Genomic DNA, 20,052 nt, shown 5'->3' with positions numbered 1-20,052 from the left:
AAAATATCTACATCGAAGGTGGCAATCTTCTAGTTATTAATACAATAAAAGGTATCTGGAACATTCCTTGGAAACTTGATACCATCGTTCACGGCATCAGAATTCTTCTTCAGCACTTCTCTATGGTACATATTCAACACATCTATAAAGAAGCAAACAGAGCAATAGATTGGATAGATCTGTAGGACACCTAGTTACATATTCGATGCATATTCTCCCTTGTAATAGTCAGCAACTAAATTCGATCATAGTGACTACTTAAGAGCTCCCCACGAGAGGAGGACCTACTAATGTATTTTCTTCTTATCTATATAAAAAAAAGTACGAAGTAATACCTATGCTGTTATGTTTTTGATAACCCATTTAATTTTAACACTATTTACATAGTTTATTTTGACTAATTTGATAATTTATTCTTAAGAAAAAGGTATAATCATGAACTCGTGTGGGATTTGATCTTATTAAATTCATATTAATAGTTAAAGTATTGCATTGAAATACACGTCCAAATAAAACGTGTCATATAAAGAGAAACAAAGGGAAAACGTATTATAATGTAATGTAAAAATGTTTGAACCTACTGTAAAATAGCATAGGTAACTGGGTAAGCATATGTTTTATTGGCTGACATAAGATTTGTTACATGGTGGAAACATCATCGGCCGTACAAACCTTACAACCTTGGCAAATAACAACATGAAGAAATTTACAACGTAGACAGAAGAAAATATTTGAGTACAGACTTATTTTAATCTTATTGCCTCTTTCTTGGATTGGTTCCTAAATCTTTTTAAGAACGTAGCATTTATTTACCAATTGGATTTATGGCAAACAGAGCATTCTTCTTGGGCTATGTCCACGATTTGGATACCAGCATCATAAACCACCCCAGATTTCCAGTCAGCAGGAAAGACCTTTTGGGTCAAAATAGACTTGGTGCTGTATCCAGATTTCACCAAAAACCTCAACTTTAGTGGGCCTGATGGCACCTTATTTGTGTCCCACACTGCCCCATAGTTTCTCTTCATAGAAGCCCAGTTGTTTGAGCCCACCTATTCAACGAAAAAAATATACAATAATTTCTATTGTGTGTTTTTCTTTCTTAATAAAAAATATTGTAACATCTTTAAATCAAAAGAAAATCATGATTTTGTAGTTTATGATTATACACCAAAAGTGTTAGTATATACGGAGTAAAAGACATACAAGAAAAAGTATTCTACAAGTTGAGTGTACTTTGAATCGAGTATGTTTTTTCAATTGGTTACGGCAATATTACTGTACAAGGTTTGTCTTGTTCTGGTGATCTTACTTATACATACGATTTATTTTTAATAAGTAGAAAAGATTTTGATTGTAATTAGTTTTTCAGTTGAAGAAAATGAGCAAATATAATGCACCAATGACTTTACCTAACACGACAAAAAAGTAGGAAACTCACAAAGTTTTGACTCCAATTAGTACAAAAATTTGTGATGTATGAAGAACCTACCAAAAATTTTCAAATTAGATAGCTGATCATGACTATGGAAGTAGTAACTTAGTACCAATATTTGATGAATAGTTCACAATTTTCATGTCTAGTTATAATTTTATGAACAAAATTTGAAATATATAGAGATTTTAATTTGAAAATGCTTGATTACAAGAGTTCTTACCTGAGCCAAATCAATTCCCATGATCTCTGTTTGGCCACCTTGATGTAAGACTGTAAAGGCCAAATAGTAAGGCTTGCTGCTGTAGTTTTCTACCCGTATAGCGAGATTTTTGGATTTGTTATCACATGGTACCCTAATCAATAACAAGTACCAAGTATTTATTTATTAGTGCGAAATAATATTGATTAAGGAATGTTATAATGAAGAGTAATTGAAGTTTTAAAAATGTAATTAAAATTACCTTTTGTACTCAATATCAACAATTCCAAGGTTTACGAGGCTTTGTGACATGCCTTTGTGAGCCATTGCAACATAAGCATTTCTATTAAGAACAAAGTCAGCTCTGTTATCACCTTGAAGTTCAGTTAACATCACTCTGGTCCCTTCACTCCTACAAAGTCCTGCATTCTTACACCTTACCTGCAATTAATATTTTCGACATTAAACAATGTCAATAAAATGCATAATATTTCTACTTTTAGGTTCTGTTACGGACATGAGATATTAGTGACATGGGGAAAATATAAAGTATTAGTTATCGATCCCTTGATGTTTCCCTATTTGGTGGTGTGTAATTAAGGCAAGGTATATAATATTATAATTTATGAGAAGCAAACCTTGAAACAGGCACCACAACCAGCACCTTGTTTGAAAAGAGAAGGCAGACCACCAGCTAGCATGCCTCCATTAAAACCCATGGCCAAAGACTCATATCCACAAGCTCCAGCTACATGTATCAGACACATTAACTTGGATCATTCATTCTATACAAAAATAAAAATGACTCAAAATAATATTATTTGGGGACGGAGGGATTTACGTCACAATGGCTATTCGTGACTTGCGCAAATCATGTAGGACTATTATTTTAGAACCGAGGGAGTAATAAAGAACAATGGATAAAGAAAACGAATACAAAATTAATTACATGAGATTTTGGAGGTGTAAGTGGCCTTAGATTGATGCAAGCAACGATCACAAGCAGATGCAGACGACAAAAGAACAAAGAGAAAGCTTAGGACAATGAATGTCATGTTTAGTAAAATGTTGAATTGAGAATGAAATATGTTTTTGTTGGATGAAGCAAAGTAGGAGGGCTATATATAGAGGCTTTTTACCTGCTCCCTTCTCTAAACTATGAGCCTTGGCTTGTTGAATGTAAACAAACTAAACTAATGAGGGGTAATTATTAGTGTAATACAATTGTAATCATTAATCCGGCTACATCTTATCATTTGATTTTTTTTTTATAAATATCATATTCTTTCAACTAAAGACTTCCTGAAACTAATACAGTAGAAATTAATAGTCACAACTCATAAAATTTAAAGCAAAGGTTTTATAACTTGAATGTATCAGGAACTTTATACGAAGTATGTGTGTATAAGTAAAAACGTGGTACAGGGCAGGTCCAAGTTTCGATGGCAATAAAAAAAAAAAAGAAAAAAAAAAAAAGAAGGAAATTCCTTTCCTGAACTTGTCAAAGAGTATGAATGAAGTGTGCTTTACATATATGCAACCAATAAATTTCTTCTAACCAAAAAAACCTATTAACAAAATAATGGAGTTAATTCTGTCTCAGGTTGCTTTCTCTGAGAGAAGGGATATAATATCAACCCGTGCTTTATCAAGAGCAGCTAATAAATTCTCAGGCTTTCTTCCGCCAGCTTGTGCGAAATTTGGCCTTCCGCCACCACCACCACCGCAAAACTTGGCTATAGGTCCAATGAATTTCCCAGCTTGAATTCCCAAAGCAACAACTCCTGGTGTAAATGTAGCAACTAAACTTACCTTTCCTTCACCAGGAGAAGATCCCAAAATCACAGCTGCAGGATCTTCCATATGACTCACCAAAAACTCAGCTGCACTCTTTAGCGAATCAGCATCTGTGTCATCCATAGACTCGACTATTACCCTGAATCAACATCAACATCAGGAGAAAGAAACATCAAGTTGTGACCAAAGAGAGTTAAGTTCTTGGTATCTGTAACAACGACAAGTACCTGATAACCTTTGAGTTTCCAACAGTAAAGGCTTTATCAAGAATGGCTGATGCTTTATATACAGCTGCTTTTGCACGAGCAGCTGAGACTTCATTCCTTGTCAGTCGCAATTCCTCTAGCAGGGCTTCCACCCTCGGTGTAACTTCTTCTGCTTTAACCTTCATAAGATTAATGCTAATAAGATGAGGAAATATTAAGAAATGATAGGATCAATTTTTCTTTTTTTCCAGGTTGTAATGAGACAGAGCCTTATCACAGGGATCCCGCAGATCTTAGAGGGATGGGGAGGTAATCCCACCCCCAAAGAGCCCCTAGTATGGTTTTATTCCACGAATATAAGGTCATAAAGAAACAAGCCTCAACACTAGTCACTAGACCAAAGCCTTGCTTAGTTGAGGCGAGGGGAGCATCAAGTCATCAACTTGGATCAGAGATTAGACCCAGCCACAACGGCATATGCTTAAGATACCGGTTCATGTCATAGGTGATAGGTGTACCATGAGTACAACTGCTGCCTACAACCCTAAATTTAGGTCTTCCATGTCAAAAGGTAAAATTTCCATCTCACGAAGGATACACATACTTCAGAAATCTGAGGACTTTGCACTGAGCCCTTTTCTCAGATCAAGGCAATAAAGAAACAAATGGCGTATTACACTTTTGCAGTACAGATCAGAGAACATACTTTGAGAGTTGAACATAAATTCTTCATATAGTTATCCCTGGTTAAGATGTATTCAATGAATGCATCGCCTGCAACTGCTTCAATACGTCGAATTCCAGATGCAACTGCCTGCTCCGAGATTATTTTGAAGCCACGTATTTCAGATGTATTGCTGACATGAGTGCCACCACAGAGCTCCAAGGATACACCAGGGACTTCTACAACACGTACCTAGGCACGGCATAGTCCAAGGAATTTGCATAGACAGTAAGTCAACAAGCCATTTACTTTTTTCTTTTGCATATTTGAAATTCCTACACGTTAAAGCATGCAACTGGGAGGAAATTTTCCAATTTTTTATGAATGCAAACCTAGTAGAATAATAAGGGATAGTCTAGGGACCAATTTTCTTTTCTTTAGGCTGCTGCATAACTGGAGTAAGTATTGTGTTTTAAGAACACTCATCTTTACTAGAGTTTGTAAATAAAATTTTATACTGTACCTTGAAAAATGGTAGCTCTAAGCCTAAGCCTCCATCGAACGTTGATGACCCTCATCACATACATATATATTCCTTGATTACTTGTCCCAAAAAACAGGAAAAGAAGTCCCTTCAACATCTAAGGTTTTGACTTTCATGAATAGATTCACATATTACATAATTCTTATCGCACCATCTAACCAAGTGGCATCAGGTTTCATTTTCAACTATATTTCAGATTCAAATATTACACAATTCTTATTTCTTCTTTTCAGTTGTGTGTGTGGGGGGGGGGGGGGGGGGGGGGGAGGCTCTGTACAAGTGGCACTCTATGGTCTTAAATCGTTTTTTGATCCAGCATTCATCACAAAACCAATTGAATACTTCCAGTAATAGATAAAATAGATTATATAGTTATTTGCATGACTCAGAAAAGAGGCATCTGTTTTAAATTTGCTATAGAACACAGTAGGGGAACAAAATCTGACCTGTTCACCATATTTTTCTCCAAACATTGCAATAGCTCCAGCACTTTTTGCATCATCTAGTGCCATCACTTTAGTTTGAAGTAGTGTAGCATCTCCAATCCATTCATTGATAAGACCTTCAATTTCAAGAATTTCATTGTCCGAAACCGCTCGATGGAAGTTGAAGTCAAACCTTAAACGATCAAAGGCCACCAAAGAACCAGCTTGTGATGTCTCCTGCCCTACAACTTTCTTGAGTGCAGCTTGTAGCAAATGAGTAGCAGTATGATGAACCTGGAAAAATGTCAAAACGTAAATAAAACATAAAGCTTACTGTGAATAAAAAATCTTATACATCAAAGAGATAAGCACTGTAAAACCGTAAAATATGAGGGCAAAGCTAACCATAAGACACTAGTACACACAAGATACCCTTGTGCTAAAATTAACACACTCCTCACCCTGCATCCTCCAGTACTCACTCTCCTATCACCACATTTCTCGCTCTTGGCCCTCTAACAATATCTTCCTAGTGTAAATGCAAAATCAAATTGAAACAACATTACTTGGACGGAAATACATACCTCAGCCCTCTGCCTGAGTTTGGGATCAACTGTAGCCTCCACTAGTTGACCAACCTCTAAAGCACCCTCTGTTATGATTCCCCTGTGAACAAATATGCTACCAGAAATTTTCTGGACATCTTTCACCAGCACAACACCATTTAGTTGACTATCAGCACGGCTGACACAGAGAAACCCGTTGTCTCCTATTTGGCCACCTGATTCAGCATAGAACGGAGTTTTATTCAGCAAGACTTCAACTTCATTTCCTTCATTAACCTGCTTTACTGGCCTTCCGTTCACCAACAAGCCTTCCACCACAGCCCTCGCAAAAAGGGTCTCATATCCAAGAAATTCAGTCTCTGGAATAGTTTCTGCTAGATCTGCATCATTTCCAACTGCAAGTTTAACAGCATTATGAGCAGCCTGTGATTGTTGCCTTTGGTTTTCCATTTCAACATCAAATTCGTTCATATCTACTTGGACCCCAAGCTCTTCTGCAACTTCTACAGTTAGCTCCACAGGAAATCCATAAGTATCATATAAAAGAAATGCATCTTTCCCAGATAAACAAGGCGTACAACCATTTTCACTGCCACTTGATAATGCTTCTTTTAACATCTGGTCAAGTAATTTTTCTCCTCTTTCTAATGTCTGTACAAATCGTAGTTCTTCCCTTCTCAACTCCTCAAGAATACGAGGAGCCTGGTCCCTCACATCTGGGTCTATTTCATTGCTTAGTTCTATTACTTTCTGCGCTATAACTGGCAAAAATGCCCCTTCTAGATTTCCTTTTCCATCACCTTTGATGCCAAGCAACCTTCCTGTACGAACAGTCCTCCTAATAAGACGGCGTACTACATAACCTCTTCCGATATTTGATGGCATAACACCATCTGATATAAGATACACAACAGCACGCATATGATCCCCAATTATCTGAAAAAAAGAATAAATCTTTCGGATGAAAAAACAAGTTCAAAAAGAAAGTATTGCTTTTTTTTTCTTCTGAAAACACGTCATCCACCACATACTTTAAGTTTTGTCTTCGTGGACTCATCAGCGACAGCATAGGAAACATTCGCCAATTTTGAAGCCTCCTCTATTATTGGATATATAAAGTCTGTTTCATAATTATTTGGAACCTGCAAGGAACAGATGATTCAAAACTATGCAAGGTATAACAGCCCACAATAAAATAAAGCATATAATAACATATATTTACAAGACTAAAACATACTTAAAAACGGATACCTAAGCAAACATTTAACATTTTTCTTTAGGCTAATTAAAAAATGTACTTCATTTACATGAGAGAAGCCATTGATCTGTACCTTCTGAAGTATACAAGCCAACCTTTCTAGACCAAGACCAGTATCTATATTCTTTTGTTTTAGAGGCTCAAGAGATCCCTCTTCTGTTTTGTTGTACTGCATGAAAACCAAGTTGTAAAATTCAAGGAATCTTGTGTCATCCCCTAGATCCTGCAGAGATAAGCATGGCCAACAGTCATTAGCTGTGACAAGTGTGGATGATTTTCAACAACAACAACAACAACAAAGCCTTAGTCCCAAAATGTTTTGGGGTTGGCTAACATGAATCGTCGTAGGAGATCGTCATTGTCACCAATCAAACCAGAAAGGAGCGGGAAGTTAAAAGGATAAACAAGGAAGAGGGAGAAAGTGGAATTAATGAAAGTAAGACAAGAAAGTGTGGATGATTTTCATCAACAAAAAAAGTTCAAAGGGTGACAGAATAGAGCATGAAGTAGAACTAAGAGTCATGTAAAGATATATATACATACAGCATCCAGGCAACCTCTTTCAGGATGGAAATCATAATAAAGTTCAGAACATGGACCACAGGGACCAGTTGCTCCACTGGACCAAAAGTTGTCTTCTTCACCCATCCTCTTTATGCGCTCTATGGGAACACCAACCTGAGCCACGAAAACAAGTTCATCAAGTACTCATATCCAAGGTTTCCAAATGGTTTATTAAAATATGTAAGATGTACTTCAAGAGATGAACTAAACTCAAATCAGAAACCATCGATGCTTAGAGGAGTAAGTGTGTTCAATTCAGCTCAATCAAGATGGATGCAAGCACGAGTTTTGATGTGAAGAAAGAATAGAAAATTGGCCTTAGAAGAATGAAGATAATGGAAAATTGACCTCTAGGGAAGAAATAAGCTGTCCTGCGGTCAAGTTTACTTCTTTAAAAATATATAATCACAGCTACATGTAAATAAGCATATAGTATTAATTACCAGAAGTAGGCAAGAAAGAGGAGGGAAATAACAGAGAAGGAAGCTGTAAACAATCTAACAAAAATATATACAAAAGTAATTCCTAGATCAGCTCACCTCATCATGCCATATTGCAAAAGCTTCATCATCGTCATTATAAACACTAACCCATAATCTGTCTGCTGGAAGTCCAAATCTGTAAACCGCAATAGAATCAAATCCTTGTTCCATTAAAAAGGATGAGTGTATATGTTACTAAAAAAAATAATTACTGAACAGATTTATAGAAAACCCCAGGACGTTTACAATCTTTTAGGCACTCTAAAACAGTATCAGATAAATATTAATTGTTTAGAAGGTTTATCCTTAAATGTGTGCCAGTTGTAACTTGGAAACTCAAGACGGAAGGACAACTTCACAAAAAGGTAGTTCTCATAATAACAACCATTCATATAGCTAGTTTAGGCAATATACTTCATAACTTTAGATGTAATTCAACTTACTCTTTGGTTGAAAGCTCCCATGCCCATACAATTGCATCTTTCTTGAAATAATCTCCAAAGCTGAAATTCCCACACATTATAAACATTGTGTGATGGCGAGCTGTCCGACCAACATTTTCCACATCATTAGTACGAATGCACTTTTGAGCAGTAGTAGCTCGAGGCACTTGTCTAGGAACCTAATCAACGTAAGCCCACGACGGTAAGAAAAGATATGAGATATTTAATCATGTGTGTAAAATACACTACGCATGTTTTCTAAATTAAAGAACAAAGAACTTCAAATAATAGAATTCTCTTAAAGCAGCTTCTCTATGAGACTACACAACTGAAGCCGTGTTATTCGGACTCCGGCACGCGTGTCCGACATGGGAACATATCTAAGGGTCCGATTAGGCGATTTTGTAAAACGTTTCCATGATTTTGTCCCAAAATAAAATGTCAAAGTGTCCTACCCATGTCCGAGTGTCGAAGATTCAACACGGGTACTTGAAGTGAAACGAAGAGTCCATGTAATATAGAACAAAAGGAGATACGTCAAATACATTTCCTTCTAGGCTAAAAGCTTCCAAAGAATTATGTCACACAATATCAAACAAGACACGCATAGATGCAATATAGGCCATTAATCTTTTTCACAAATAATTAGAAGGGTACATCAGGTTCAAGAACAGTCATGAAGGTAAAATAGCAATGCAGGAAAATCGAACACCATCAGGAAAATATGATATATCATTAAGACTTATAGCATTATGAATACATGCTACACCTCATGAATTCCATGCCAGTGAATTAAAAAAGCACGGTAATGATGCAAAATAGAATACCTGCCCCAAAAATATGGGCTTGAATTGGAGCATTCCCGCAATTGTCAGGAGGACAGTAGGATCATCTGGCACAAGAGATGCACTTGGGAGAACCTTATGATTGCGGGCGGCAAAAAATTCAAGAAATCTCCGTCTTATAGAATTCCCACTATTTGGGTCATCAACAGGCTTCTCCTCCACCATTTCTTCAGTCAAAGACTGTGCAGAAGCTGAAAACTGATAAATTGAGTTTAATTTACTCATAAATGGAAGCTCAAGATCAGTTACATGCTTTTGTGATAGAAAAACATACAATCAAGAACCTGATGCTCTTTTGGTGAGAATTCGAGTAGCTCTTGCTCGTCTGACACTAGACTGCCCTTGAGTGAATCTACTAGAAGGTGTAAACGCCAGTGTCCTTGTAATCAAACTTGCATAATTTCTATAACCTATTATCAGAAGAACATTCCATAAGGTTTTACACTCTACAGTAAAAAAAAAATCAAGAAGCGCTCACCACAACTGATTGTACAGAGAAAACAAAACTTATATAGAGGGAGAGGGATCCAGCTGCTGATTCAAACTTATAAAATATAGTGAGGGAATGTCCATGGTACTACCTGACTTAGTTTTTGCTCATTTGCTCATGTGGAGCTCCCCGAAAATGAATAAATGTGCAAAGGAATAACCTTGGTTGTACCATTGCATATGGGACACCCGCTCTGTCAAATCTACCCTAATGAGAACATTTCCTGAACACAAAAACTACCATATACCTGTGGAACGTGAAGTTGACTGACTACAAGTTTCACAATTCTATACAGTTAGAATTTGGAAGCCTATGGACTTTTTGCGCAATTCCTGCAGGGGCCTAGTCCCTTCCCTGGTCTAACACTTTCCTAAACTACACAGATTTTGCCAAAAAGTATCCTCACAGCAAAGTAATCGAATCCGTTTTCTTTATTCCTTTCCTCAATCAAATGATGAAACTTTATTCAAGAACTTGGCCTAACCTGGAATTTGCATTCCATAAAGTACAAAATTCAGTTCATACAGTAAAATTTACCACAAATTAAGCCAAAATTTCAGTCTGGCAATGAAATTACTTATCTTTTTACTTATTTATTGTGTACGGAATACAATTTACCAGCAATCCGCCGGAGACAGGAACAAAACACAGGCGCTGCTGAACAAGGATGCAAGGAACGGAAGAGAACTAGGATTTTGGAGAAACTTGTCAATTGAATTGATTTGAATAAGGGGAAACGTATCACAATACTCCTAAGCAACTCTCAGAAACCTAATTACACCAAAATACCTAAAACATATCCGAATACACACTATTTGTCCTTTCAATTTCCACTATGTACTACTGAATTGGCAATAAAATAAACTGGAATTCAACTTAATTTGAAGAACAATTAAAATGAAAAACTCAGACAGAGTGTAATTCGTTTAAAGGAGAGAGAGACATGAAGAATACCGTGGGAGAAGACGAATCTGGGTTTGGTCCTGGAGACTAAGCTGGAAGTGGATAGTAGCGCAAGGCTCGCCATTGCTACCTCACTGCTTTCTCTCTCAAGAATGGCCGTTAATCAATTTTAACAGTTGGGTGGAGAAGATAAGCTCCCATACTCATGGGATAATTTGGAATTTTGGATGTAGTGTAATACTCCGTACTTCCTCCGTCTTTTAATACTCGTAGCGTTTGGACTTTTGCCACTATTCATATAATCTACTTTGACTATTCGTAGTATTTTTTGTATAAGATAAAACATAGTCATGTGGGATCTTGTTAGATTCTATTTTCAAAATATCAACTTTTTATAAATTTTTTTAAGATATAAATGATCAAAGTTGTGCATTGGCATACGTGAAACTAACAAACGTTGCGAGTATTAAAAGACGGAGGAAGTATTGAGTATCAAAAGACGGAGGAAGTATTTATTATGGAAATCTTGTTACTGAGGTTGTTATAGGAATATTTATTTATATTTATTTTTTTTTGGGGAAAATTGTATTATTTAAAGGAATGTTATTAAGGATTATTTATTTGTGGGCCCATATCCACGGGTCCCATGATTAATTAAGACTAATTTCGCTGCCAATGATGAGCTAAGTACGGTTTATTACCGATAATTAAGGTACCGAAAAGTCGGAGCGTTACACCACCTTACCTTTTGCGTTTGGAGGATTGGGTGTGTATTCCACAGGTGATGTTCGCCATGATTGTAATACCTTGTATTTTTTCTGAATTTATAAATATATTTAATGTATTTATAAAGTAATTTTTTACGAATTTTAGAATTTAAATTGCATTTAATATGCATTTAAGTGTGGTTTTTAATTAAATAAAATATTTATTATTTTTAATCAATTCCGAAATAATATTAAATGAATTTTATTATTTTATTATTCAAGTCGAGAATTTTATTAATTGGGTCGTATTTCAAAACTATTTAAATTAAATTCCGAGCCCAATCCAATTCAGTTGGTGAACCCAACAAAGCTTTTAAGTATTTAATTCTAACTTAAACCCAATTGCAAATCCCAATGCAAAACCCTGACCTAAGCCCACTAGGGACTAGAAACCTATAAACAAGACCCCTCTCATTAATGATCCCCTCACAATTTCATAACCCTCTCTCTCTCCTCTTTGCTCTCTCCTTCGGCCGACTCTCCTTGCCGCAGCCCTTGCCCGCACAACACGAGCTCGCTGCTCATTGTGCGCTGCTCACCCTCGTCCTCGTGTCGTGCCTTCGAGCACCGCACCTCACATCCCCTCTCTTCGTGCACACAGCTGCCCCGCAGCCCCACACACTCGCCCTCACTCTTTCTTTTTCTCTCACCTCTCGCACACTCCTTTCGGCTCTCTCTTTGCTCGCGCACAGCACGCGAGTGTTGTTGTTGCGTGTTGTTGTTGTTGTCGAGTGTTGCGCCCAGCCCTTACCCGCACACTCACATCTCTTTCTCTCTTCCTCGTGCCTGCTACGTCGAGCCGAAGCCCGCCCCTGCTGTTGCTTCCCTTGCTGTTGCGCACAACACACGCACTCATGTGTTATGTGTGTTGTTGTTGTGTTCCAAATGATTCTTTTGCGCCCAATCACATCAAATCTGTGATTGTACCGTGCTATAGGCCGATTTGGTATAATTCTCTTCTTCCTTGCCTATTCTAATTCAATTCCATATTTTAAAATTATATTATTTTTATTGGTTAGGAGGATAGAAGGGTGGCAAAGTGATAGAACTGCATGGGGTAGGGGAAGACCTAAGAAAACTTGGATGAAGGTGATTGAGCACGATATGAGCTTTCTTGGGATTGAGGAAAATATGGCGTTGGATAGGACAGTGTGGAGGGAGAGAATATACATTGATGACTTCAGTTGATTTATACAGCTTTCATGTTTTTGTTTCTTTCTATTTTTTTTTATTTTTTTTTTAAATTTTTATTCTTATTCTTATTTTATTTTTATTTATTTTTAGAATTCTTTTAATTTTTTTTAATTTACATGCTATTTTGAAATATACTTATTTTACTTATTCATTTATTTTAAACTTTACTTATTTTTTATTATCTCTTACATTATTTCTTCTATAATATATATACATTTTTTCCCTTTCTTACTTTCATTAAATCCACTTTCTCTTCCTTGTTTTTCTTATTACTTCTTGCTCCTTTTTTGTTTGATTGGTGACAATGACGATATTCTACCACGATTCATGTTAGCCGACCCCAAATCATTTTGGGACTAAGTCTTTGTTGTTGTTGTTGTTGTATTATTTTTATTGGTTTTGATTAATTAAACTGCTGGGAACGGTTATGAACATCGTATTGTGATGTTTTATGTGTTAGGATTCATGAGGATGATTTTAATTAAAAGAGTTATTATTTTCAGATTTAATAAATTAATAAAGTGTTGATTTTTTATGTCCTAAAGTGATTTTTATGATTATTCAATACTAGGGTTTTAATCCTACTTTAATAAATGACTGATTTACGTAATTTAATGGTGATTTAAATTAAAGGAATCAAACTTAATTTTCAGATTTAATCCAAAGCTTTAAAGTGTTGATTTTAATGATTTTAAAAGCCAAAAATAATGTTTTTATAGTAGGACCTTAATCGGCCAATTGAGACTATTATTTTAATTATGAGCAACTAATTTCTAATTAATTCAAAGGTTTTAAAACTCTTAAAAGTTGCTGGAAATTTAGTAAGCATGGATAATAACTAAGTTTTATTATTTTAATTATAGGAGGAGATTTCTTGCCTTGATTGTGATTCACAAAGTGGCCCCCGTACTTAGATATTCGAGGTACGTACATGTCTAGGGTGACCACCAATTACATGAGAACTATGTGATGATTATTACATGTGAATCATGTGACTTGAAGTATTATTTAATTCATGTTTGATGTTGTGAACAAGCATGTTATGGTTAATTTATTGATGAATTATGAAGCCTATGTGAACAGTCATGTTGTGACTATTTATAATCGCTGAATTATGTCAAGCATGTTGTTCCAATTTATATGCATGTATGAGTGTTTCACATGCAAGGATTATGTTTATGCTATTGTACGGGTTGTCTAGCATACTTTAAGCCAAGTAGTTGTGCCGCAGTGCATTATTTATTCTACCGCCGTGTAGAATATGTTTGAGAAGTTTATGTGAATTGAACTAAGGACTATTCGTGCCTTGTGCACACCCCGCTTGTTAACTGGCAATGTCAGGTTATCTCAATAGCATATTGAGAAGGAACAATAGGAGTAATATCACTTGACTCTTGAGTCCTATGTTTGATCATAGTCCTAAAGGATTAAAATGAAGTGTCATTGTTTGGTTGCTTATATTTTATGTCTTGTTGTTGTGTCTTGAGTTCACCTTGTGCATAAAATATTAATTAACGTAAAGTGCAACCCGAATGAGCTTCAAAACTCTTGGAACGTATATACCTTGAGTATGAACAATGGGGGGAGTCATGCCGGAAAACTTGTACTCCTTGAATGATACAAGTTGACATTGTTTCATTCTTTCTTTTATGCACGGGAATTCTGTCGGTATGGCCCGACTGTCGGTAGGAGCCCGACCTATACTTATTTTGGTGTGTGGTTGGCTTCCACCACCTTTTCTTTCCTTTTGGATATTTTCTTTTACCCGTTCGAAGCTAATTCTTATTAACCTGTGAGTCAAGAGTCGTGTCAAGTGTCGAGTCTTGTCTCCATGATTACTTGTTATTAAATGGCTTTTGCATGTGGATTGTTATATTGTTGAGCAAAGCATGTTAGACTAGGATTTCATTCTAGCTTGTTCTTACTCAGCTTTCGCTGACTTCGTGCTTCATGTCTTTCGGTCATGGCCTTTGCCTTAATGACCCTATGATGGTCCATCATTGCATTTGCGTTGTTGGGGAGTAGATTTTTAATAAACAGGTTTGTAGAGATAACTTGCGGGAGAAGTTATCATGGGGTTGTGTTTGAGAGATTGTTTTTTCTTCCGTATTTATAAACTCTACATTTATTTTCTAGTTATGACTATAGTGTTTATTTAAACTTTAGTTAATGGATTTCTTAACTATTTAATGTTTGGTTTTGGGCCTTAATGGTTCCAAGTTGTAAAGCGACCATTAACTATTTATTACATTTGAAAGTTAGTTAAATTCCGCTGCGTAATTCTGGTAAATAGCCTTAGCCGTTATCACGGTGGCAGTAATATGTTGGTAATTCCTGTATTTTAAGTTGGAAAATGGTTTTATAAAATAAGGAATTATTAGGGTGTTACCATGATGATTTTCTTGCTTCTCGGTTACAGTCTACTGGTTTGCAGACAAAGCTTCTACGACATGCTGGCATTGTTGTCTTGGTCGAGCCTTTGAGAATGCATTAAGTCTATTTAATAGAGTTGTGGAGACTGTCATTTTGAGTAATTCTAGTGAGGTCATTGCCCCTAAACTTATGAAGAAATTGGCAGATATATATTTCACAAAGGTTGTGGAAGAAATTGGCATAATCTACCTTCTCTTTATTTACTCGACAATCGGCATTGTGGAAGTCGCAGTAGGGAGATCACACATCTGCTTGGCTTCGGATGGTTCCCATTTTGGGTTTGGGACATACGATTAATTCTAAGACTTACCGATGTGTTAGGTTATGATACATATGACATTTACATAAATCATGCGGAAACAACCATTAACCCAGGAAACATATTATTTACACATAATCATATAGCATAATTAGATGCATACTCTTTGTTGCGTGCCTTCCCTAGCTGCGCCCGAACCGAACAAGAACAAGTCTTTAGGACTCCAAGTGTCGTCCCTCCGTAGATAGTCCACAGCACGTCCGGATCCGCCTTAAGATTGACCAACTAGAATCGCCCTTAAGGTACTCAGAAAATTCGGCACTTTTGGGGCAAGATGGGTGTTTGAATTTTCTCTCAAAAAACTCACTTTTGAATACTTTGAAACTTGTGTATAAATTATGACCCCTAGGCCTTTATTTATAGAGTTATGGAAAAGGAATCGTAATCCTAGTAGGATGCGAATTAATTGGAATTAGAATTCTACATGAATTCTACTTAATCAATTTATCCAATAGGAATAGACATTTAATCATACACTGACTCTTGCAGATTCAGGAATCTCGCATGAGCTCAAACTCACACACACACGGCAGCCACAAGGGCTGCCCACGCATGCGAGCAGCAGCCCACGCAGCGCGGCCCACGCATGCGTGGCCTTGTGCGCGCTGGGCTGTGGCGTGCGTGCTTGCTGGGCGATGGCCTGGCTTCGTGCTGGGCCTTCGTCCGGCAGGCCTCGTCCGATGCTAATTCGTAAGATACGCTTCCGATTAAAATTCCATTTCCGGAATCTATTTCCGATACGAACAATATTCAATATTTCCGATTCCGGAATTAATTTCCGTTTCGAACAAATATTTAATATTTCCGTTTCCGGAATTATTTTCCGATTCCGGTAATATTTCCGATTCTGACAATATTTCCGTTTCCGGCAATATTTCCGATTCTGGTAATATTTCCATTTCCAACAATATTTTCCGATACGTACCATGTTTCCGTTTCCGGCAACATCTACGACTTGGATAATATTCATATTTCCGATACGATCCATATTTCCGTTTCCGGCAATATCATCGTTTCCGGAGTATTCATTTCTTGCCTGTGACGATCTTAGCTCCCACTGAAACCAAGATCCGTCGGTTCCGAATATTCATAGATGGAGTATTTAATGCCATTAAATACTTGATCCGTTTACGTACTATTTGTGTGACCCTACGGGTTCAGTCAAGAGTAAGCTGTGGATTAATATCATTAATTCCACTTGAACTGAAGCGGCCTCTAGCTAGGCATTCAGCTCACTTGATCTCACTGAATTATTAACTTGTTAATTAATACTGAACCGCATTTATTAGACTTAACATAGAATGCATACTTGGACCAAGGGCATTATTTCCTTCAGTCTCCCACTTGTCCTTAGGGACAAGTGTGCATTTCCTAATTCCTTTGTCGCTCGATGCTTGCTCTTGAACATAAGGTAAGAGTTGTCATCCTTATTATGTCCAGAGGTGTTCCTCGGTTTCAGAGTTCAACTGATCAAATAAACAGATAATCATAGCCTATGATTCATCCGAGCACGGCCATGCATTTCACAGTTTCTAGCTCTCCGAGTGGCCTTGTACAACTTTTAAGCATCTCATCCCGATTTATGGGAGGACAATCCCAATCTTGCGATCTTGAGATTAGACTTCGTTTGATAGGTGATTACCTGAGCGTTGCCTTTATAGCCTCCTTTTACGGTGCGACGGTTGGTCAACGTCAAAGCAACCAGTTCTCAAACAAGTAATCTCAAATCACTCAGGTATTGAGGATTTAGTGTCTAATAATTTAATGAAATTTACTTATGACAGACTTTCATCTCTTACAGTAAAGTTTCATAGGTCTTGTCCGATACTAGTCTTCCCAAAGTAAGTATCTATGCAAATGATTATGACATTGCCATGTCCACATAGTTCAAGAAACAGAACTACTAGTCATCTTGCATTCTAATCGTCTAACGTTTTCTATGCGTCCAATTTTATAGAAAACTCCGACTAGGGACCATTTTCAACCTTTGACATTCAAGTTCACTTGATAGACATTTCTTAGTCACAGGACTGGTCCTGACAGTCTATCTTGAATATATCGTCAAGTTGAAGGGACTCATCATTTAATAAACCACAAATTAAATGGAAAAATGAATTCCTTTCATTTATTGTGAATGATTAACCAATAATGTTTTACAAAGATTTAAACTCTAAAACTTTAAAACATTAAACAGAGACATCAAAGCCATTCTCCAATATGCTTGATTCCCATAGCTGCAGTGTGCGAGTTGTGCTTCGCTTGCGGCAGAGGTTTAGTTAATGGATCTGATATGTTGTCATCAGTTCCAATTTTGCTTATCTCGACTTCTTTTCTTTCAACGAACTCTCGTAGAAGGTGAAATCTACGAAGTACATGCTTGACTCTCTGGTGGTGTCTAGGCTCTTTTGCCTGTGCAATAGCTCCGTTATTATCACAATACAGGGCTATTGGTCCTTTAATGGAGGGGACTACACCAAGTTCTCCTATGAACTTCCTTAGCCATATAGCTTCCTTTGCTGCTTCATGTGCAGCAATGTACTCCGCTTCAGTTGTAGAATCCGCAATGGTGCTTTGCTTAGCACTTTTCCAGCTTACTGCTCCTCCGTTGAGGCAGAAGACAAACCCAGACTGTGATCTGAAATCATCTTTGTCGGTTTGGAAACTTGCGTCCGTATAGCCTTTAACAATTAATTCATCATCTCCACCATAGACCAGGAAGTCATCTTTGTGCCTTTTCAGGTACTTCAGAATATTCTTGGCAGCAGTCCAATGCGCCTCTCCTGGGTCTGACTGGTATCTGCTCGTAGCACTGAGTGCGTACGCAACATCCGGGCGTGTACATATCATAGCATACATTATTGAACCAATCAATGATGCATATGGAATCCCATTCATTCGTCTACGCTCATCAAGTGTTTTTGGGCACTGAGTCTTGCTTAGAGTCATTCCATGAGACATGGGTAGGTAGCCTCGCTTGGAGTCCGCCATCTTGAACCTATCAAGCACTTTATTGATATAAGTGCTTTGACTAAGTCCAATCATCCTTTTAGATCTATCTCTGTAAATCTTGATGCCCAATATGTACTGTGCTTCTCCTAGATCCTTCATCGAAAAACATTTCCCAAGCCAAATCTTGACAGAGTTCAACATAGGAATGTCATTTCCGATAAGCAATATGTCGTCGACATATAATACTAGGAAAGCAATTTTGCTCCCACTGACCTTCTTGTATACACAAGATTCGTCCGCGTTCTTGATGAAACCAAAGTCACTGACTGCTTCATCAAAACGTATATTCCAGCTCCTGGATGCCTGCTTCAATCCGTAGATTGACTTCTTTAGCTTGCATACCTTTTTAGCATTCTTTGGATCCTCAAAACCTTCAGGCTGTGTCATAAACACAGTTTCTGTTAAAACGCCGTTTAAGAAAGCAGTTTTGACATCCATCTGCCATATTTCGTAATCGTAATATGCAGCGATTGCTAACATTATTCGAATAGACTTTAGCATTGCAACTGGTGAAAAGGTTTCATCGTAATCCACACCGTGGACTTGCCTGTAACCTTTCGCAACCAATCTAGCTTTGAAAACTTCAAGTTTCCCATCCTTGTCCTTTTTCAGTTTGAAAACCCATTTGCTTCCAATGGCTTGGTAGCCATCTGGCAAATCGACCAAATCCCATACTTGGTTTTCAGACATGGAGTCTAATTCAGATTGCATGGCTTCTTGCCATTGCTTGGAGCTAGGGCTCGTCATAGCTTGCTTGTAAGTCGCAGGTTCATCACTTTCAAGTAATAGAACGTCATAGCTCTCGTTCGTCAAAATACCTAAGTACCTTTCCGGTTGAGATCTATATCTTTGCGATCTACGCGGGGTAACATTTCTAGATTGACCATGATTCTCACCAGATTCTTCTAAAGGTCTCTGAGTTTCATCCTGAATGTCATCTTGAGCATTCTCTAGAGTTTGTTGTTCGACTCGAATTTCTTCGAGGTCTACTTTTCTCCCACTTGTCATTTTGGAAATATGATCCTTCTCCAAAAAGACACCATCTCGAGCAACAAACACTTTGTTCTCAGATGTATTGTAGAAGTAATACCCCTTTGTTTCCTTTGGATAGCCCACAAGGATACATTTGTCAGATTTTGGATGAAGTTTGTCTGAAATTAATCGTTTGACGTATACTTCACATCCCCAAATCTTAAGAAAAGACACATTTGGAGGCTTTCCAAACCATAATTCGTATGGAGTCTTTTCGACAGCTTTAGACGGAGCTCTATTTATAGTGAGTGTAGCTGTATTTAGTGCATGTCCCCAAAATTCTAATGGAAGTTCGGCCTGACCCATCATTGACCTGACCATGTCTAGCAAGGTTCTGTTCCTCCGTTCTGACACACCGTTCCATTGTGGTGTTCCAGGAGGAGTCAATTCTGATAGAATTCCACATTCTTTCAGATGGTCATCAAATTCATAGCTCAGATATTCACCGCCTCTATCAGACCGCAGTGCCTTGAT

General features: G+C 37.3%; 2 protein-coding genes across 5 annotated transcripts; both read right to left on the bottom strand.

The window, feature by feature from the left end:
• Positions 1 to 597: 597 nt before the first annotated feature.
• Positions 598 to 2,843, bottom strand: LOC110788154 (expansin-like A2). The gene is made up of 5 exons (XM_021992793.2): positions 2,587 to 2,843; positions 2,276 to 2,385; positions 1,900 to 2,078; positions 1,659 to 1,791; positions 598 to 1,052 (listed from the first exon to the last, which is right to left on the bottom strand). The coding sequence occupies exons 1-5, from the start codon at positions 2,690 to 2,692 to the stop codon at positions 810 to 812; spliced, it is 771 nt and encodes a 256-aa protein (XP_021848485.2). The 5' UTR covers positions 2,693 to 2,843; the 3' UTR covers positions 598 to 809.
• Positions 2,844 to 3,109: 266 nt separating this feature from the next.
• Positions 3,110 to 11,053, bottom strand: LOC110788197 (alanine--tRNA ligase, chloroplastic/mitochondrial). Of its 4 annotated transcripts, XM_021992827.2 has the most exons (13): positions 10,876 to 11,053; positions 9,716 to 9,841; positions 9,414 to 9,622; positions 8,587 to 8,765; positions 8,201 to 8,279; positions 7,641 to 7,775; positions 7,171 to 7,320; positions 6,871 to 6,981; positions 5,858 to 6,775; positions 5,295 to 5,567; positions 4,347 to 4,556; positions 3,662 to 3,819; positions 3,110 to 3,573 (listed from the first exon to the last, which is right to left on the bottom strand). In XM_021992827.2, the coding sequence occupies exons 1-13, from the start codon at positions 10,946 to 10,948 to the stop codon at positions 3,237 to 3,239; spliced, it is 2,958 nt and encodes a 985-aa protein (XP_021848519.1). In that variant the 5' UTR covers positions 10,949 to 11,053; the 3' UTR covers positions 3,110 to 3,236. The 4 variants fall into 4 exon arrangements, with proteins under 4 accessions (XP_021848519.1, XP_021848521.1, XP_056699024.1 ...); XM_021992829.2 differs by lacking the exon at positions 10,876 to 11,053 and having other exon boundaries at positions 9,414 to 9,629; positions 9,706 to 9,842; XM_056843046.1 differs by lacking the exon at positions 10,876 to 11,053 and having other exon boundaries at positions 9,706 to 9,842.
• Between the last annotated feature and the right edge of the window lie 8,999 nt (positions 11,054 to 20,052).

This window comes from Spinacia oleracea, chromosome 4, assembly GCF_020520425.1.
Source record: "Spinacia oleracea cultivar Varoflay chromosome 4, BTI_SOV_V1, whole genome shotgun sequence".
NCBI classification, from domain to species: Eukaryota; Viridiplantae; Streptophyta; class Magnoliopsida; order Caryophyllales; family Amaranthaceae; genus Spinacia; species Spinacia oleracea.
The sequence above is the reverse complement of the archived record's forward strand: the minus strand, read 5'-3'. Positions and strand labels throughout refer to the sequence as shown.